Below are 22,482 nucleotides of genomic sequence, written 5' to 3' on the forward strand. Positions count from 1 at the left end.
CCATCTCTTATAGGCCTCGGCATAATCACGCTCTCAATATTTCCTTTAGTGGGTTGATGTGTGCAATTGCTGACATGTTTGTGGGTCTACATGAGTGTGAATGCATCTTATGATTGTGTGTGTGTGTGTGTGTGTGTGTGTGTGTGTGTGTGTGTGTGTGTGTGTGTGTGTGTGTGTGTGTGTGTGTGTGTGTGTGTGTGTGTGTGTGTGTGTGTGTGTGTGTGTGTGTGTGTGTGTCTGTGTGTCTCAGCGACTCATGCAGCCTGCGGAAGCTACATAGGCATTGTGAGGACTCGGCAGGGAGCTCTGTTTCTTTTGTGTTTGCCTGGAGCAGCTTTCCACCCACGGTGGGCAGGCTGGCTGCTAGTTTGGCAATCACTGGATGACTTGGGTAGAAAGGAGGGAAGGCACGCAGCCATTCATGGTCACATTATGCACATGGGGAACAGGAAAGCAATGGTGGTTTAGATATATTCTCCAATTAATGCATCTCACTCTCTTCTGTCTTTGACCAAAAGAATACATGTGTTAATTGGGCTACAGAACAAATATAAAATGTGCATATATTTACCAGATCACTGCTGTCTAAAATGTAGGCCTACTGTGCACAGTTTTCAGAACATAAAACACTTGTCAAACTCAACATGTGGATGGTGATATATTCACTAAAATCTGGAGATTACAGGATTTGAGTTAAAACACTGATGCCATGCAAAAAAATCAAGCAGCCTCCAGTGTAGCTGACTGCACTAAAAATACATTAGATGGTCTGCGGTTGATTTTGACGAATCTTAATTGGCTTCTATACATTCAGCAGACAGTTGGGGTCGCCAGAAGTCCGCGAGGTGCAGCCTGACATGCTAGAAACCGTGTGAGTCGATAACTGCCCATTTAAACAAATAGTTAAACCTATTAGCTATTGCATCCTACTCGTTTTACCTCAAAACAAATAACTTTATAATCGAATAAAATCCCGCTGTTTGCAGTTTCACCGTTTTCTTGAAGCAGCTGGATATATCCCAATAAAAGGGAATAACCAGCAACAAACCAAACCAAAGCATGATTGCACAAGTTTAGAGCTGATTGTATAGGCAAATGCACGCTACTTACTAGCCTACAATACATAGGTAGGCTAAGTTAATGAATTAATAACAAAAATAGTGCATACATCTTGGAATAAAGGAGTTTACTTGACTCAATTAAAATAGCTTTGTGCATTTTATTCGGGTATGTTTTTACATTTTATCTCGCTCTTTCACTAACAGACACACCTCCCACCTGCCCCTCTCTCTCTCTCTCTCTCTCTCTCTCTCTCTCTCTCTCTCTCTCTCTCTCTCTCTCTCTCTCTCTCTCTCTCTCTCTCTCTCTCTCTCTCTCCCCTCACTTCCCTCACACTTTTCACTCAGCTACCCAAGATGGCGGCAGCCCCATCCATCCAGCCGCCGAGCGTTCACTCTTCTATAGCCGGGGAGAGCGCACTTTCCCCGGAGATGGACAGCCCCGAGAGCAGGCAGTCGGAGGATAAGGAGGAGGCGGCGGCAGCAACAACACAGCCCTCCGACTCGGAGATTAGCCTCCGCGACCTGCCCGACCTGGAGCCGGAGGAGATCGAGAGGAGGCTGGCCAAAACTCGACAAGAGCTGAGCAACAGGAGGAAAATCCTCATTAAGAACCTGCCGCCTGACACCACTAACCAGGTACACCGTACACGTTAGTTTGGAAAAAAACTGCTGCAAAAGTAGTGTGGTTAACTATAGTTTAGAGTTTGTACGCATATCGAGACTAACTGTTGTCGTTAGTTTAGTTTGCACTGACCGTCGCACTTTTAAAATGAACTTTATTGTTTGTTGATAATAAAGACCCCGGTGTCAGATGCATAGTGACCTTAATTCACCCCATGGTCGTCTAGTATTTTTAATATAATATGATAGTATCTTTATAAGTAACATTAATTTTGAAGTGTATTTGAATAGTTTACAAATTTACAGTCTACAGGGGTCTGGCAGGCTGTTAAATTTACATTTCATTCGTTAATACCATCTAACAATGCACACGGTCTCATTCAAGGGATCCCCAACTAATACTAATCATTTAATTGTTTGGCCATAACAGTTCAAACCATTGCAAAATGTGGCTACTAAATTTACTCTTGTATTTACATTTGTGATTTAAACGAACCTTTTAAATATTTTACTAGTTTTCTGATGATCTAAATCGACTTAAAAATGTCACAGTGTACACCAAAACAGTGTGGCATGTTGGTTAATGATTGTGTTTCTAAGTGGGTTCTTGCAAAAGTTGTATGGGGCTTGCAAGTTCTGTTGCTTTTCTTGCAACAAGAGGACATACTGTGGATGACATCCCTTACCTTCGTCATTCAGGTCTACCCATCATAACTTATCCATACACCTGTTCTAGCATCAAGATCTTGTCAATTATACGAGATTGGTAAAGTCAGAAAGAAAAATTATTTGTGTGTGTGTGTGTTTTGGGGTTTGCCACTGTCAGGTAGCATCTGTTGGGATTCTGTTTCAATCAACATTGTATAGTCAGCTCATATCCTACAGACAATACAATCTTTTACAGTTAAAAGTCCTCACCCATACCTCTTGCATTATATAAATATTATCGAACAATGTAAACAAGAGTTACAACTACTTCAGCTAACTCAGATTATGTTTTTTAAGACATGATCGATACAATCCAAGATTTCTGACTTTGTTTACACAGTTTGCTTTAATTGGATTCCTTTACAGCAGATCAATCCATTTATCTTTTATGTTTAGTTTACGCACAAGCACTTTGCAAGCATGTTTCTCGTCAAAGACCACAGAGTGACTTCACTGTTTATAACTTTAAGACCTTTTTTGGTTTCTCCTACTTCTAAGTGTCATTCATCACTTGTGTCAGCATGCAAGCCTTCATGAGGCAGAGCGTTGAAGGAGCTGATGGTGTATCCCTTCAGGGTTGTAGCACCAAACATTCTTAGAAAGAGGCACACTGCCAAGCAGAACCAGCGCTCTGCCGGGTGTTAGTGTGTGTGTTCAAGGAGAAAGTGAGGGAGTGTGAAAGAGTGCGACTGCATGGTGTTTGTGAGAAATGAGAGAGAGAGAGAGAGAGAGAGAGAGAGAGGAAAAGTCACTTGGATCAGGTGAAGCAACAGAAATGGAATTTCTCTCTCTCTCTCTCTCTCTCTCTCTCTGTATTTTCCACATTATTCATGTGTCAGAGCGAGTGTGATATGTTTAGTGAGCCTGAGCAGAGCAGTTGGAGAGCAGAGCTGCATAAAGCCCGCCCTGCTGAACGTGCCACATGAATTTATCCATTTTAAGGAGTAGTTCAGACTCTTTGACATCACGCAATATGAGTTACTGACCGGTAGTGAAACTGTTAAAGCTCAGGCTACGCATCTTATGCAGAGCGATCCGGCAGCTTGTCAGAAATGAATGATTAACAAAAACCTTTTAAACCACATCACAAAACCACAACTCCAAAATATCGTAACCATCAATAACAGAATAAAACATTGCTGTGGATAGTTAACATTTTCTTTTAACGGTGTGTTTAAAAGGCTCCAATTGTGCCATTTATTTCTGTTTGAAAGGCTGTAGAGTTGCTGAATATATAGTTTCCATCACACGACCTGTAGCCTAAACTAATGTCCGTATGTCAGCAAAAATGTGATATTTTAATAATGCTGGTGTTGACATAGTAGCATCTTCCATAAGGTTATAGATTTATGGCGAAGGAAAGTCCTTGTCACGGTCTTATGTAACCTGTCTGATGGACTCAACGACACCCAGCCGACTCCCATTCCCGTCATACGAGCTGCCCCATTAGTAAACACTATATCGTAGATTGGATATATGTGTGTGTGAGTGTGTGGAGTCCATGGTGCACTGTGTTAAATATATGGCCCCGCTGACAGTCCTCATCTCAGAGAGAAGAGGGGGGATGGGAACAACGGAGGGAATGAGAAAGTAGAGCTGGAAGACAGTAGAGTTGGGTGAGAGGAGAGGAAAGGAAGCGATGAAGGAAGAAGGTAAAGGAAAGAGAATAGAAAGAGGTGGTTGAGGGATGAGCAGGGAGAGACATTTGGTCCAAATAGGAGCCATTAATGACTCTTATCCTATACCATTTTATCAAATCAATAGGTTTTGCTAAAATGATATTGGTAGCATTTTACTGAAAAGAAATCCGCTATTGACTCCAAATCCTTTTGAATCACATTTTTCATTAGCTATCTGCTCTAATTTTGGAGGTCCCAATTCAGAGCTATTAAGTTGATAATATTCTATGTGCATGAAAGCTAAACTGGGAGGTTATGCTGAATCAAGACACGATCAGTAAGATCATTTCTCTAGAGAGAACTCGCCACTCCACTGGTCTTGGAAACAAAGTCCACACACGGTCATAAAGTGGTGTTAACAAAAATGATTTTTATTTTCCCTTACTAACGATTTTTGGTACAAACACCATCTTAGAAATAACACGTCAACCATACAAGGTTTATTTTAGCCTTTTCTTTTATAACACTGTGCAACCACGATGGACAAAAACATATCTAAATTGATGCAGCAGAACCAGAGATATCGTCCATAACATATCATGCATTGTTCTTCCTTGTCAAAACTTGGTGCATGCAATGCAAGTCAAACATAGATTGTAGGAGCCACATACTGTATGTTGTTTATGGTCTCATTTATATTATTTATTGATTATTATATTGTGCACTTATTTTGTAGGTGGTGTGTGTGTTCATCGCGGCTTGAGTGGAAGTGATAACGTTATATTTGTTTGCTTCACCTGTTCACCTGGGTTTTTTGGGCTTTGACAGAGAGGGGGTAAGCCTGGGTGCGAACACTTTCTGTTGACCGCCGCACTAACGCACTTATTTCGATTCACAAAGTAACTTTACATTTGGTAACTGCAGTACTAGTTGTATTTTACGTGTGGAGGAATTAATCATTGCAATACAATCTTGAGCGCGTCACAGTGTTTATGCATCTCTCAGTGTTTAGTCCCTCGTGGCAGCACTTTGTTGGACTGCTTACAGCCGCAACACCGATTATTTGTTTGGTCAGAGATTGTAATGCTGGTTGTAATGCTAGTAGCAGCTAATATTAACACGAGCTGCTAGCATCGAGCAGAGATGAGGAGCGAGCTATAGAGGTCTGGTAACCTCACTACTTAACTCCACATCTCCAGATTTTTTTTATTTTCAAACTTGTAGTCTTCAGCTCCAACTGATGCTGACTCAATTGACATCACTTAAAAGCACTTTATCAGACTCCGATGAAAATTGACATTCAGCGGCGGTAAGAAATAAGAAACTGCTACCTGAATGTTTTGTACATTTCTCTCTAAACAAAGAGAGAGAAAGGGTTTGGTAAGCGATTAGAGACCGATCTTAGTTAATCTAGGTATTTTGCCAACCGGAAAATTGATTAAAAATAGAATTGGCTATTGGAATACATTCCTAGACATTACTCCTCAATGGTTTCCCACATGCAAACAACCAAGTTGGAAGTAGCTCTACAGGGAATGGAATTCCTTTCAATGCACTTGGCATTTGAAAAACAATACAAATTATGTTTTATCCAATCCAAGCATGTAGTGTAAAAACATATTTGCAGATGCGCTGGAGGTGTGTGTGTGTGTGTGTGTGTGTGTGTGTGTGTGTGTGTGTGTGTGTGTGCTTCCAACAACAACTTCTGCTAAGTTCTTGAATTATTCAGTTTCTCACTTCGGCAGTATCTGGATGTGTACATGATTATATGTTCTTTGAACACCAGACAAAGTGTGTGTGTGCACAGTTGTGTTTGCATATGTACAGGTAAACCCAAATACATGTAAATGTCACAAAGCAGCGTGTGCCTGAGCTATTCTCTTAACACCCACTTCCTCCTCTCGCTTCACGTGTGTGTGTGTGTGTGTGTGTGTGTGTGTGTGTCAGTAGCAGATGTTCATGAAATCTGCCCCTCCTGACAGTGGGCAGTCTTCATCACTTACAAGCCTGTGTGCACACACGTTGTGATTTAGCTGTTTACTGTGGCATTAGTCACCTCAAAGTTTTGCAGATGTTTTTGCTGCAATTATCTCGCAGCCGTTTAAGATACACCTGTTTGACTGACTACTGTTAGTACAACAGGACAAAGCACAGACCAACAAGTTGTTGGCACAAAATGACATAATTTAGCAATCGCTCATACATGTTGGTGAATTTGTTGAGGTGAGATGATGAACTTGACTTGAGATGCGCTGAAACCTCCAATGCCGAACCAGTTGAAATCCTTGGTGATGGTGGATAGTAGGAGCAGGAGTATTGTGGGTATGGTTAAAATCAATATCAGGATATTAATGAGGGCATGTTTTCAGTATCAGTATATATCCTGGTGCGGCAAATGTAAGCATTAACTAACACTTAATTAATTATGTTATTTTTTGATAGTCTATAATTATTTTACTTAAACGCAGTATGTTTATACCATCAGTAAAGCTGATATGAATATTTTTTCACTGAAAGTCAAAACAAGATCATTTTGATGATTAAGTGGGCTACGAAAGACAATATTGTAACTGCATATGTTTGATAGGAAGGTCATTCTTGTCTGTTGGTGTGAGATAGAGCAGGTGGAAGGGTATTTGACCCTTCAGAATCCTGCTGATCCCGGTTTACCAGAGCTCTGGATCCTTTGTGTGTCTGACCTGCATGTTTTAACCTTCCTGTGGATGGGAGGAGAGGGGGGACACAAATCTCTACACTGATCAAAACTTCATGATTACATAGACGACACACATTGTAATCGTCTTTTGACAATTGCATATTGTCAGAAGCGCAGGTTCTGTAAAATTGAAAATACCTGACCTCATCCATCACAGAGTCAACAACAGAAAACCCAGTCAGTGGCAGCTCTGTGGGGGCAAACACCTCAGTTATGAGAGAGGTCAAACAAGAGTAACAAGAGAAAGCCATGCCAAGTTTTGCTACCCATGGACCAAAAGTGATGAGTCAAGTGATGACTAGAGTGTAAATACTGCTCATTGCTCAGTCTGACGGATTTTAATTTCTCTTATGAGATGCTCTTGGCAGCGTCAGAGTTATCAGCATGAACCCATCCATCCATCCTCCCACGTGTCAAAGGTTTATTTTCATAAATCACCTTCAAGAGTTTTATTCTACCCACGGGGAACAATGGGATCTGTCATATAAAAAAGGAGACACAGATGTCCCTATTGTATGCCTTTGTGGAATATGAAAAGAGAACATCTTAACCAGAATGCCTTTATTCATCATCTACCTGTCAAAATGCAAAATGCCTCTATTAGCTTGCAAGAAATCTAGCAGAAATCATATTACAGTTTGTTAAATTAATATGACATTATGCTTCATATGTTGAGTCAAATGAACTGGGACATTTATGTACTTAATCCAGTGCTGCCGTGATTTATGCGCTCAGTTACTCTAGCAGTTATTATATCATTAATCGCTTTAGTGTATGTAAAATTACACCATTTTTTTTATTCACTTGATCCAGATTTCAAGAAATGGCAGCCGGCAAAACACCTCACAACCCTACGTAGTCTACACTACGCTGTACAATTGACGAAGTGCAGACCGTTGCCGATGAATTAATATTCATCATTGTTTCGTTAAAAATGATGTCACGGCAGTATTGCGCAACGCCGCTATGCCGGTCAGCTGAGAATCCTGCCTACACTGAGGAGGTGTTATCTGCAGCGGAAAACGAAAAGAGAAAAGTACTGGTAACAAAAAAGTGAGTCATGCGGAGCTGGACCATACAGTGGAAACACGGTACTCATGTTTTTACTTGCAAATGTATTAAATTACTAAATAAGAAAGTCAATTATCTTTTGAACATATTTGGTCAGATCTAGCTGCATATATTTCAGTTTCAGTTGCTTTTTAAAATACAATGCATATCAGTTCTAAACCATTCATTTTCTAGATTATAGATGTTCTAAATAAAACTATGACAGAGGTAATACTTACATTATTTTTCAAGTCTGTGTTTATGCAATACCATTTTCAAGCTACAACCTTGACCAAATGTTTAGTTTGAGTCCAGTAATGTGAAGTCAATAATGAAACAAAAATGTGTGTAATGCAAGTGCAGAAGAAGGCATTAACCTTTCCACATCCACCCTGTTAATGTACATTGTGCTTTCACTGGTGCCTATCAGTGTAAATCACTACAAGAGCCCATTTAGCTTTTATGTCTGAGAGCTTCTCTGCCAGTCTCTACCTGCCTCTGCAGTTGCAGTAAAGTGTAGTTTTCTGACAAGATGATAATAGAAAGAAATATTTCAGCAGTGTTCAACACCCAGGCAACACATTTTAGGTTGTTTTATCTTTTTACCTGGGGGCTAGGATTGACCACATCTCAACACTGTTACACAAGTGTACACTGCTCATAAATGAACCTCAAATACTTTTAAATACTGTCATTGTGTAAACACTTGCACACATTTTAATGTATATTATGTGGCACTTAAGGTACTGCAGGCAAACAAAAATAACAAATATTCTTAAATGACGTTTTGACCCAATGTCTTCAGGACTCTGTTGATATGTGAGGAGTGACTGCCGGCTCAGTGGGGAAAATAACCTCCAATCTGAGACATGTGGCTTCAGGGCCAGAGCCAAGCAGAGACAAGTGGGTGTGGATGGGGGAGGGAGGTGGGGTCACACTGGGTGACAGCAGAATCGGTCCTGTCTCAGGGCAAGCCACCTGCTTCCCACAGCCCACTGGTTCTGTCCTTTCTTAAATCAGCTTCTCTATGAAATAAGTGAAATGGCGAAACAGATGGGGTTTGACCAAGCAGCGACCACTAAGATGCTGTTCTAATGCCAGTTATCTCTGACAATATGGAAGTGACATGGAAAGCTTCCAACTTCCCACATGAAATACAAAGACAGTACCTTTCCACTCACAATAAATGAAGCCTTAAAGCTCCATTGTGTAATTTCTTGAGTTGATTCTTAGCAAAAACCTCTTTGTTCTTTCACAAATATGTGCTCATTCATGTGTAATTACTTCAAACTAATCAAAGTATTCTCGTACGCGTAGAATCTGCCATTTAGAATCATTCACAATACATACGAGCGAGTCGCTCGAATGACGGCCGCCATGTTGCGCCTCCATCTTTAAAATACATTAGCCAAAGAGGGACATACCTCCGCTTTTCGCGTTTTTACACTCAGTGGCACTGTGACGAATGCCAGGGAGGGGGAGAAGATTACTTGCGACTTACTGCCGGCACATTTGAAAGCCTGTTGAAGATGGAGTATCACGCCCATTCTCTAGGACATGTAACGGAGTTGCCAAGGAAGTTAAAAAGAGAATTAAAACGACAACGCGACAGGCAAAGCAACAAGACCAAAGTTAATATTGGAGTGGCTTTTCCAAGATGGAAAGAGCTCATAAGGAGCAAGGATTTTAAAAAGGGACGCCGAAGTTGCCTGCTTTCTTCTCAAAAGGTAATTCTGCCTATTTGTGTGAATTCAAAGTTTTATAGTTGCTTGGCTAACTATAGCATGGTTGTGTATAAGGCTAGAACGACGTCTAGGATACTTTTCCTTGCGTCAATGATGAAAAGGGATTGTGTATACCTTGTTACATAAACGTAATCATATGTGTCGTGATTTCCCTGGCAGACAACTCATGTCATGCAGTTGTAACACAGACTAGCTACAGCTAGAACAGCTGCGTGTAAACGATGGAGATACTAAGAGCTAATTTCGGTTTCATTGACATTGTTCATACTGCTCAGAGAAATACATTAAAAACACAAACCTCCGTTGCTTCTCTCCTACAATATACAGAATAATGATAGCACTGATACTTTACTAACATTAGCTTGCATATGTTTGGGAACCTGATAGCTGATGTTAGCAATGAAATGGTACCAAAATAACGTAAAACTATGAGTACACTGGAAGGAACACTCATGGACGAAGTTGTACTTCTTGGAATAATACGGCCACCGTAGGAGTTAAAATGTTCTCGGATTGGGCGGGGCTAGAAAGTAATATTCAGTTGGTTGTCATATACAATTTCACCGCTAGATGGGAGAAATTCTTACACAATGTAGCTTTAATAGGTAATTTCACTTCTTCTAATGTCTTTGTGATTTTTAATGATATTATTTTATTGAGGCGTAATAAAGGCACAAAGGGAAGTCTAATTTTAGACGTGTTTTGTTTGATTGAGTGGATCACACATAATAATGATGACTTATAGCTTGTGCCACATGTCCACCCACACTTCCCCCATTGTTATCCTGAAATTTTGATTTTCCTACTCCAGTAACTGATGAAGATGGTAGCGAATGGTACACTGAGCTCTAGGCTTCAAAATGATTTATTCAGAAACACATGAATAATGGCAGAGATGCTAAGGCCAAACTCCACTGGAAAAGCGTTTTGTCATTTATTTCACTGCATGATGAATATTGTATAGTTTGGCGTATTGTATACTTAAAATATGGGCAATATTTCAGGCCCAAACTAATTGCAGGTTTCTGCATACTAGTACCAGTTCTTCTACCCCAATTTATGCTACCTAAAAGGTGATTAGTATAGCTATCGACAGTCTTTCTGTTATTGTTCTTAAATCAGTCTGTGCATGTTTAGGTACAGCACAACCAGGATAAATCAGGCTTAGTATCCTGTATCTGAAAGGTGGATCATTTTACATTACATCAGCAAATATGGAAGCAAGTAGTATTGCAGTGGTAGTTGTATATGCTAAGCTAATTGCAGAAAATCTCCGTGTAGATCCTTGTACAATCACGGACTTCATTCAAGTCCGCTGGCATTGATTTATCTAGGAGTCACAATTAGAGATGCATCGATTGACCGGAATTGGCCGATTTTCACGTGATCGGCCATGACCGGCGACGGCCAGTCAGTCTGACACATGCCGATTTTATGCCGGTCAAATGCTGTAAATAAATAACATTGTAAAGGGTACCATACACAATGCATAGGAATTATATAAAGGCTAGCAAATAATAACAATAAACCCACTATTAATTACAATATCTTAATGCAGTCTAACTACTGTAGCATGTAAATAATGCACATAAAATACAAACGTGAGCAAGGGTGTTAAACAATCGCCATTATATTGAATCAACAGCCACATGCAACCTAGCTAGCAGGTGAAGAACACAATGAAATCACCAGCTAACAATGAACTGACAACATAAGTTTTTTTTTTATTATTAATATTTTTGACAGACAGTACAACATATGTCACCATCACAACTTACAAGACGTATACATCATCCACTGTCCCGTTTTAAGAATACAGAAAGAAGAAAAGAAAAAACAACATCTTACATTACATTACATTACATTATTCTTCCAGTCAAACGCTATATTGGATTAGATCAGAACCGGTGCCTTATATTCAGACAGACAACCCCTCTATTGCCATCAGGAAGGAGCCCCAGACTTGATTAAAGATATCCTCTCTCCCCATTATTCTGTAAGTGACTCGCTCATACGTAGCCATTCTTGTCATTTGTTCAGTCCATTCCCTAAAGCAGCACAGAGTAGATGACTTCCAGTGCCTCAGAATTATTCTACATCCTGTTGTAGTAGCCAGACATATCCATAGTTTTTGTCTTCCGGTAAGAGTGTTATTGTCTGGCAGCAGACCCAGAATACACAGAGCTGGGGTCTTGGTGACTTGTAATCCGAATAGATCATTCAAGAGGGTAACAACCCTATCCCACAAATGTGCATTTTTTTCACAAGAATACAACATGTGTACCAGAGTACCCACTTCCTTCTCACACCTCCAACATGTGTTACTGTCCTTAAGTTTTAGTTTGGCCATTTTACTGGGGGTCCAGTGGTTTCTGTTAAGTAATTTGTACTGAAAAAGATGAGATTGTGCTTCATGAGAACAGTTATGCCAGGACGCAACCAATTTCATCCATCTACTGACAACATAAGTTATACGACTTACAGTTCTCAAGGACGCACACACGCGATCTCCACTGGCTAGTTATCCTTCGGACATCGACAGATAGTCTCTTTTTCCTTTCTCTCGCTTTTCTGCCAGGTGGCGCACATGCCCGCTCGCGGTGTGAAGCGCGTGTCCGCGCTATTCTCCGAAATGCACTCTAACAATCACTGCTTATAGACGGCCTTGTATTGTATTGTCATTACCTGTCTTCCCTGTTTTCATACAGAAGTTTAGTTTTAGCTAAATATATCTTTTTTTTTTAGTTGGATATTGGATGTGAAAGGAAGGAAATGGTTCTTCCATAACATTGCACTTTAGATGTGTGTGAGTTTCCCACCCATATATTTTATAGCAATCATTATCTGTTCAAAAAATGTTCTATGTTCTATGCAAAATGTAAAATGTTCTATTAAAGAAAAAAAAAAAATTTGTGTGTGCTGTAAAGTGGTTTGAAAAAAGGAAATCGGAATCGGCTAAAATCGGTATCGGCAGGTCAAAGTCAATGAAAAATTGGAAATCGTAATTGGCGTAGAAAATTGTAATTGGTGCATCTCTAGTCACAATCGTTCCATCTACCCAGGGTGGAAATGATGTTAACAGGATGGCCCAAGCTCTATGCAAATGTGTAGATATTTGCATAGCATTTCAACCGATTTGCACACAGCGATGCACTGCAGGCTGGTGAATACTGTGCAAAAAAATTCAACAAGTTATTAGCTGAGAGCCTGTGTTTGTAGTGTAAAACCACATTAAGAGTCTGGCAGTCCGTCCATACTTCTTGGACTATGTGACTTGTGGTGATAGAGAATTTCATATCGCTGTTTACTGCTAAGTCAGTAAAACAAATAACGAGAACGTCATGAATCTTTTTTGTTGTCCTCTGTGTGTGTTATGTCCCCTCCTACAGTAGATTTGAATAGAGGTAACATGAAAATGAACCAGACAGCCATTGCATAGTCCAGCAATAAAAAAGAGCAAACACGTGAGAAAGCAGGAGGATACAAATAAGGGAGAGGAGAAAGGAGTTTAAAGGACAATTCCGGCGCAAAACGAACCTAGGGGTTAATAACAGATGTGTACCCACTCTGTCGTCCTCTGGGACATGTTTTCATGCTAATCGAATGTGTTTGTAGCTTGAAACAAGCTAGCACAGACCGCTGATTAGCTTACAACGCTAGTATTTGGGAAAGTAAAAACGAATCGCTATTTATACCACTAAAAAGGCTCAAAATATCACCACACTTCAACGGTAGCATAATGAGGGTCCCTAAATGTTAACCAAAGCATTGAGAACATTGTAACTTTTGTGTACAGACAGTTTATTAAAAAGATAGTTTAGAAAGACAGTAGCTCCCAAGACGGCGGCCATCTGTATACGAGAAGGCGACTGTCTTTATAATCTATCTTTTTAATAAACTGTCTGAACACTCGATCGAATGGGTACACATCTGTTATTAACCCCTAGGTTCGTTTTGCGCCGGAATTGTCCTTCAAGAAGAAGGCACAAAGACAGGAGGAGGAGGAAGGGAGAGAGAAAGAGGGGGGAGAGAGCCTGGATGAAGAGAAAGAGATAAAAAAACAGAAGAGAGGAATCAAAAACATGTTAAAACGAGGAATTCTAACAGTGCAGAGCGAAGGTGTTTAACTAACATACAAGGTGTGAAAACTCTGAGAATGTGCATGAGAGAAAGAAAAGGAAATGTATGTATGTATGATCATCTGCTCTCAATATGTGAGTGTGCATGTTGTCTAAGAAGCTTTCCTGGCAAGCTTTTGATAGGCCAGTGATTTGTGCTGTCCATGGTTTGAGCCACCTGTCACACACATGCACACAAAGTCTGGCTCAGACCAAATATGGACAATAGTGTTTTTTTGGATCTATTTGAGATTCATTGTTGCAATTTCCAATGAAAAGATAGCAAATTGTTAAACTGTGTTATAACTGACTGCGGCTGTTACTGTAGATGTTTTCTGTTCTACACTTCCTGAATGATTCCATTCGTGCATTCATTATCGACAACATTAGCTGTTTTCCATCAAAGTGTCTTTGACACCCACTTGGAAATGGAATCAGAGGAAAAAATTACAAAATCTCCTTGATTCAATTTATACTCAAGAAGTAGAAGTAGAAGTTTGTATGAATATATCATCACATATTAAAAAAAAAAATACAGGTTTTGTAAATACATTTTGGTGTACTTCACTGACAGACTACAGCAGTTTACACTGCTTTTAAAAGTACAGGGCGGCTAAAATCACATGTATGAATAGAGTGCTAGTATTACTTCTATATAAATGTGAATAATAACTATTGTAATGCTAATCATTTTAGACCATGCAGTTGTGTTTTTGTGTGTGTGTAGAAGTAGCACTCTGCTGGCTGGCAGACATGGGTTTCATCCTCTGCTCTCATATCACTCTATCAGTAGGTCAAGGACACCGTTACTGCCGGTAAGGAGGCCGTGCAGAAGCCCCCCCCCCCAACCCCCTCCCAGAGTTGAAATGATAGCTAACTGTTTCACCTTTCCTCAGTGGCCCTGTTTGTATTTGTAAGCCATCTCATTGAGTAAACACATTCTCCTTCCCTCTATTTCTTCTTTGCCTGTTGGCTTTCTCACCATACACTTCCATCCCCTTACACTATACACTATATACACTTTCCACTGTAGAGAATATGATACGTGCAAGAGTGACTTACAGAGTGCAGCAGAGGAATTAGAAATATCTTAACTGGCAAACAAGCTGACAGATAGAAGGGTCAAAACAACGCCTAGGCCATTTGAAAGGCGATATGCAGTCCTTTTTATTTGCAGGAAATTGACAGTAGAAGCTGTGAGTGGAAGGACAGTTGCTGCAAAAACAGGGATGCAGTTTGCTATTGCATTGAAATTACAGTATTCTGACATTTGTGGCTCTTAAGTAATCTGCAGTGGGAAATGATGTCACTTATTTCACCTTTGTGGGATGTTTGAAAAACTTAAGAGTGCTGCAAAGGATTCAGTATCTTGTTTTAGAGAGAAGACACACCAGCCCGATAATCGGGCGTCGGGCCGTCTGGCGAGGTCCGTGACTCGAGTCTGTTCGGTGTGTTCCCTGCCGTCGGCCGTCTGAGGAGCCGTCGGCATTCATTTGGCCCAACCCGACATCTGGCTGTGAATTTCCGGAGAAAAAAGAACCACGCGACGCGTTCGTCCAATCAGCTACCGGTTTTCATTTTCTGGGAAATAATCAGACTGTTAATGGAAACAATACAGAGCAGCGCCGCCTGCTGCTATGGAGACGTATTACGTTTCGCGTACGCTCAAGTCGGCGTCGCCTCAGTGTGTTCTGAGGCATTTTTTGGACCTCGGGACCCGACTGATCAGTCCGACTGGCTTTTCTGCCGACGGTCGGCCCGTCTGGTTGGTGTGTCAGGGCCCTTAAAGACACTAAAGCAGGGTGCATGCTAAGTGGATGTCATCTATTTGAAGTCTCTTTTTTTTTTCACTTGCCCGAACGGACAAGTGAAAAAAAACCTTGACGTTGAAACCTGCCATAGGTGAGCTTTAGTGACTTGAGGGAGCCAGTGGAGTAATGAAAAGTGGAGTGACGAGCAGTTTTTGGCTGGTTGGATTAACCAGACTGAGATTTGATGAGATTTAGGAGGTGTGCGCGTCTGCTCATACAAGCCTCTAGGACCCATGATTCTTGTATCATCCTTCTCCACATAGAGCCACAAAGACTTTTATGTGTATCTTTGCTGAACTATTTAAATCTGTACAGATAATGTACTTGATGAAGAATTATACCTGTGGTATCAGAGAGATAGTATCAATAAAAGTTGTGTGGACAGCAGTTAACAGCAGCAGCTTAAAATTAAATAAGGTAGGTAGGGGTGGAACGGTACACAGAAGTCACGGTTCGGTTCATACCTCGGTTCAGACATCACGGTTCGGTACGAGTTCGGTACAATGGAGGGAAAAGCAAAACAAAAATGCAGAAGGCAATTTTTTTTTATTGTGCATCTCTCAGGCTGTACCACCTAGTGTCATACAGTCTATCCCCTGAGCTAGCTGCAACAGCCTGAAGTGTGTAAAGTAAGAATAGATGTAAACAGTAAACAATAAGGACCCCACATCATCTCCAGACTCCATCTGTAACTTGTAAACAAAATAAGACAATCAGATATAAAACTGAAAATACAGCGGACACAGACAACAAAAAAAACACAGACAAACTAAATTACCTGATTAATGCAACGTTATCACAATGTCTCCCGGCCATTTTTTAGCGCATAAAGCTACTCCCTGCCTGGCTAAAGCTAATATAGTTAGCCTGAAGAAACAAGGCATCTGTCCCAACTAACGTTACGGTTTGGAGCCGCGACGCTTGAAACGTAACACTAATCTACAACAGCAGTCTTATCCACCACTCTCTCGCCTGTACTACTGTAGCTGACTGGGAAACCAAAGTTTTCCCAAACTTGGGAGGCCGGCGGGTCCTCTAACTCTTGTGGGTCGCCACCACGTGCCATACTCGTCCTTAGTGCTGCTATCTCTGACTCACTAAAACTGCATACATAGGCGGAGCTCAGCTACATAGGCGGCGTGCCAATTAGAGCTTCAAGAGCTAAGGCGGGGCTACAGATTAGGCATCCCTAAAGAACCCGCGTATCTAACAGTAGTTCAGCATTACATTAATTAATTTAAACGCAAGTTTTATTTATTTTTATACCATATATTCTTTGTGTAAATTCATGCCCGAACTGTGGCGCCCATACCGTTTCAGTTCAATATGAATACATGTACCGTTCCACCCCTAAAGGTAGGTAAAGACTGGGGTGGTGAGTTTCGGCTTGCATTGCAGCCCCTGGTCTGTGAATAAAAGTTTCAAGGTTGGCAGCAGCAGTGTTTAGCGGGTATGGAGCTGAGTGCTCACTGTTTCCTTATGTGGACAGGTGTAAAGCCGATGATCCGATTTCATGTTCCTTTGTGAACCTACACTCCTATGAGCTCTGTGTAGTCTTCCCAGGTGTTAGACCACGCAGCCAGGCAGCTATCACATTTCTTATGAAGTCCATCCTGTCAGGGCAGTTTGCTTCATTACCACACAAATGACGCTTACCCACTGCTAGTACCAGTTCTACTCGGCTCGACTCGACTCAGCCGCGGTGCCCCGTCCTCCTTTTTCCATTGCAGATTTAGTACCGCCTCATGTTTGAGGCGAGCGTGGCTGGTCATCAGAGCGACACCGCAGGAAACTGCCATGACCTAACGCGACACACACACAGAACGTCGAAGGTGTGTTGTTTTTGACTCTCGGCATGTGGCTGTTACCACAGCCAGAAGACAAACTTTGTTTCAAAAGATGCAAAAAAAAATGCCGCTGGCTAAAGGCAGGTTTGTTCAGGACACCCCCGTCTGTTGCTAGCAATGATGACGCAGTGATTAGTGACGATTCTCTCTGACCAATCGGTAGTCTGCAGGTTTTCATGTCACCTTTTGGTATCGCCTCAGTTTGCTTGGAACCTTGACGGAGGGAATACTAAAAAGAGTACCTGTTAGCAGGTACCAGGGACTTTTTTTCATAATGGAAAACCAAAAAAGTTGAGGCGAGTCGTGCAGGTATTAATGTAATGGAAAAACGGCAAATGTAGGCTGGTGCTGGGGTATTGACTGAATATGCTGGGAATTGTACCTTCCTAAAGTGTCCAAACATGCAGAGGGATCAGAGCAGTATAGCACAGAATGACATGCTAGTTATATTATAGAACAGCTTGACATAGAGGATCGAACAGGCTTAAACAGGAAACAGATTGTCCTGCTGCTTCTGCCCACATACTGTCCAGGTTCTCCATCTAATCACTTGGTCATGAAGACAAGACAAGTGTCTCTTTAAATGTGTAATGATATTATAAGTCTGTCGAGGTTTATGGTAACTGTATCTATCTCCGTAATGGTACGAGAGAACGAAATGTAGCTCTATTTGTCTCAAAATATAAAATCAGGGTCCTACGATTTGCAGTTTGTTGGTCTGGTTTTAGAGTGTTTGCTCACACTGTCTTTTTACTGAGCCCAGTGGCTGTTTTGAAACACTTGTGAGTGTCGCTTAGCTATTACGGAAGTGTTAATTAGGAAGCTGTTGAAATAGCGTAGTGGGAATCTCAATGAAACAAAGTGGAACATCGTAGAACAGCGTGAAGGGATGTAATGAAAGTAAAAGATCATTAAACATGGAATGTAAAAAGGACATAGGGCGAAACAAACAGGAATATCATAAAGACGTGCAGCATGGTGTGCTCAACTGGTAAATTGTGTGGCTGAGAAGAGATGCAGGATTGTTTGGACTCCTAAAAATAGTCTTTAAGTGTCTTGCAATGTGCCAGTGCTGTGAGAGACAAACATTTAGCTCAATTTCAGTACAAAATAGCATATGGACGAGTGATAAAACACCACCAGAGAGAGAATAAACACTGGTGGCATAATTTAACCTTGTCTGACTGTCACAAAGTACTCTGCAATGTCAGTGTCTGTATCCTGTGCTGTACAGCAGTAACTATGGCCCAGTTTTGACCTGGTTTTAAAATCTGATCTGAGTGATCGGATCACAAGTGGACAGCTCTAGGTATGTGTGTTCCCACCTGGCAGTCGAAATGCGTCCTGAGTGACCACTTGTGATCGGATCTCACTACCCCGCTCTATATGCACATTATTGCCATTTGCATATAGGCTGGTTGTGTGTGGGTGTGTGTGTGTTTATGAATGTCAGTTGTTACTCTCCCATAAATCATACATTAGAAACGTGCAATGACTTGAAAAATCGCTGCCCACAGTCTGTCTGTGTGCCGACATAAGGATGACAGGTGGCAGGAGAGAAAGACGTTTTTAAAAGTCTCAGCGTGTCTCAGCTCTCAGTACGTTTGTAGCTTCTAACTGAATCTCTATGGGGTAAAGTTTAGTTTCTATATTATATCTGCTTTATTTTACTTTTATGTTCGCTTATAGGAGTCGCGTTAACGTTACTGCTGCTGAAGCCTCAACATTTACAGATTTTGCCTCTTTATTTATTTATTTATTTATTTCAGGTTTATTTAACAGGGACAATGCACACTAATAATACATATAAAAATGTGCCAGAATTAGCCAAAAGGATATACATCTGCTGTCCCTGGACAGATCGTACAATGTCACACCTAAAAAGATAAAAGGATTATAATAGTACATACAGGTTTAGCCCAATACAAGTACAATTGACTATAAATGTAAAATAAAATAAAAATCATCAACACCAACACACACATACACACACAAGCCAAACTGTCAGTCCATGTAACAGACAACCTCATAGGCATAGCACAAGTGGCACAAATCATAATAAAAGCATTTAAATAACAAAATAACGGGGGACTTTTATTGTAAAGAATTTATAGGAAATACAACCGTTTCACAGTCTTTTTAGTAATACTGGTGAATTCGGGGACGTTTTATGAAACTAAAAGTAAAATGGAAAAATGCCTTTTCCAGGCAACCACACTGCACAGAGCTTCAGACTGCCAGGTATATAAGAGCAAGAGCTGGCCTTGATGTTAAATTATCTAAAGCCTTGTATTATAATGGCACAAATGTGTTGGCATGGTAATGTTTGGAAAACCTCTTAAAACTTTGTTCACTTGGGGAAAAACTATAATCTTTTAAGTCATTTTTTACTGTAATTGAGTCCTTAAAGTCTTATTTTTATTAAAATAAGTAATCAATTCTGCCAGTGTGGTAAAAGTAAGTCAACCTGTTTTCAAAGTAAGTCAGCCTGTTTTCAAAGTAAATCAGCTTGTTTGATTCTAGTGCAGAAACCTACCTTATATTGTCAATTTCTATTGGTTTAAAAATTCTCACTGCACAAGCACACTTTTCACTTGTTTTTTAGAGAATAATATAAAGACTCAGTTACAGACAAATACATGTTACATTTTCATTGTTTTGGTTTCAGGTGTTTTCTTTCTTTCTTTCTTTCTTTCCCCCCTCAGACTAATTTTGCTTCCTCTCTTGTAGCAGGATAGTTGATATGGAGCAAAAAACAAAACACCTCTTTTCTCTCTCTCTCTCTCTCTCTCTCTCTCTCTCTCTCTCTCTCTCTCTGTCTCTCTCTCTCTCTCTCTCTCTGTCCCTTTGTCCCTCTCAGCGATTGCAGCTCGCTCTGATTTTAAGGGCGAGTGAGCTTGACCCTCTGCGTGGGCTGCCTTGCATGACCTTCACTGATATGGAACATGCCTGCTCCCTGTACACGAGTGGGCTGAATGGTGGTTAGAGAGACAGAAAAAGAGAAACATGTATTAGAAAACCTCATAATGATTTGACCACTTAAGGTAGATTTTTAGTTTTGTCATTATATAAATGATGTGATAAATGGGATTGGAAATGTTTTCTGTCCACGCGGAAATGTCAAACCTGCTTTCACTCTTATGTGAAAGGTGATCATTGTATCACCATGAGTTGGTGCATTACAATAATGCAAAGTTCATTTCTTTGTTTTCCTCTTTAAATGGAAACATAAAACCTGGTCAGCATTTAGCTGATGGTGAATTAAAGCGCAGGTTTTTGGCAAGATTAGCAGACAATACAGAACCGTCGCATCCTCCCACATACTAACCAGTTCTTGAATACTTGATTTCACTTTTATTTCATTTTGTTTATGTTCAGGCCAATTTATGAGGCCTATTTATTTGTTTTGAACTAGCTCTTGAAAATGCATGCAATTCACATGTATTTACTACATTTCAATGGTTTTAATAGATTTGGATGGTAACATAATGAGAGAAGGGGTGGGAATAAGTGTACAAGACAAAGTAAGGAGGGAGAGAATGTCTCCACATTATGCAGACATGATCATGGTGAATTAAGTGTGTTCGTATCTGAGGATAAAACAGTTTGAAATATTCATCATCATACCGCTGTAGACTGGCCATTACATCTTGTCTCTGGTAGCACTCAACAAGAATGGCTCCTCTATGCTGAAGTGACCTTTCCTGTGACACAGAGTTTAGACTGTGGCCTGTTGTTTTCTTTTTCTTTTCTTTTTTTTTTGCTCACTGCTCAGTCCTTGCACCTACACTGTGTTCCTGTTCGATCTGGAACTGTTTAACAGGTTGTGATTGTGACTGGATCCACAAGGTTGCTCATATCACAGGAGCATACCTAAAAAAACACTTGCTGTCAAGCTCTGAACAGTTTGTGCTCTCAGTTACTTGTGTGCAGTAGAGACTCTGTGTATCTACGCGACAGTGAAACCCATCAGGAAGGTACCAAGGCTAACAGAGTTAGCAGTGGCATTCATAACACACTCAGACAGGAACTGAGGATCTCTTGCTGAGCTTTCTTCAGGACAGTGGACTACACTTTACTTTAAAAAATAAATTGTGTGTGTGTGTGTGTGTGTGTGTGTGTGTGTGTGTGTGTTCCCCTTGTGGATTGGAGTGCAGTGTTGTGGGCTGCTGTGATTATGAGCCTGACGGGATGGAAAGCTTTTCATCTTAAAAATACACATAAAAAAACCCATAATTACCGGTTAGAGTCAAATTACTGCAATTGGCGAAATCTCCGATCAAAGTGTTTGTCATGAAGGAAAAGGGTTTTCTTAAGTGTCGAAAAATAAGGTGTGATGGGCAAAAAAATCCATTATATAAGATTTACCTAAACTCAAGTTGTCATAGTGCATATTTGAATACTTATAATCAGAATAATCACATAAAATACCCAAAAGTGCTCATGATAGATTTTTTAAATTCTCTTATAATATCTCTTGTGAATAATCTTAAAGTATATTTATTTATTTATTTATTTTGGTCACACTAAATACATAATTTGAAGACATCACTATGGTAACTTATGACAATTGTCATTATTCTTGACAGATTTAAAAATAAAAAATATGTTTAATAAAATTATAGTTTAGACTTTATTCTGGCATCTTGATGATCTCTAGGCTCAAGTCTTGTGTCTCTCTTTTTGTCTCTTAACAGGAAGTCCACGAGATTCTGAAAGAATATGAACTGAAGTACTGCTTTGTGGACCGTAACAAAGGCACAGGTAAAACTCACACCTAACCAGACATACAGACACACATGCACATCCTACACCTGTGAGGACCCTGACCAACATAATTCATTTCCTAACCCTAACCTTTAACAATCACAACTAAATGCCTGTAAACTGTAAACCAAACCTTAATTCTAACCCCAATACCAAGTCTTGACTCTTAACAGCCCTTTGGAGAGTAGAGGACCATCCGACATGTCTCAGGCTAAAGCTTGGTCCTCACAAAGATAGACATAAAAGAACACACACACACACACACACACACACACACACACACACACACACCTACATCATATCTGTCATTACCCATTTGTATTTATAGTTCAAGTTACATTTAATTAGAAATACAATTTAATTAGCTACACCTAGCTAAAATGGATGCTGTCTAATACAATAAAGTGTACATAAAGACC

The 22,482-nt window shown here is 40.4% G+C and overlaps 1 protein-coding gene across 1 annotated transcript in view; it reads left to right on the forward strand.

Annotated features, from left to right (window-relative positions):
• Positions 1 to 1,368: 1,368 nt before the first annotated feature.
• raver2 (ribonucleoprotein, PTB-binding 2) overlaps positions 1,369 to 22,482 on the forward strand; it is an 87,410-nt gene continuing 66,296 nt past the window's right edge. Inside the window, exons 1-2 of the mRNA XM_031283817.2 lie at positions 1,369 to 1,697; positions 21,994 to 22,060. Of these exons, the coding sequence (XP_031139677.1) occupies positions 1,416 to 1,697; positions 21,994 to 22,060 (349 nt within the window). The 5' untranslated portion in view covers positions 1,369 to 1,415. The remainder of the gene's footprint in view (positions 1,698 to 21,993; positions 22,061 to 22,482) is intronic.

Source organism: Sander lucioperca, chromosome 11 (genome assembly GCF_008315115.2).
Source record: "Sander lucioperca isolate FBNREF2018 chromosome 11, SLUC_FBN_1.2, whole genome shotgun sequence".
Classification (NCBI taxonomy): domain Eukaryota; kingdom Metazoa; phylum Chordata; class Actinopteri; order Perciformes; family Percidae; genus Sander; species Sander lucioperca.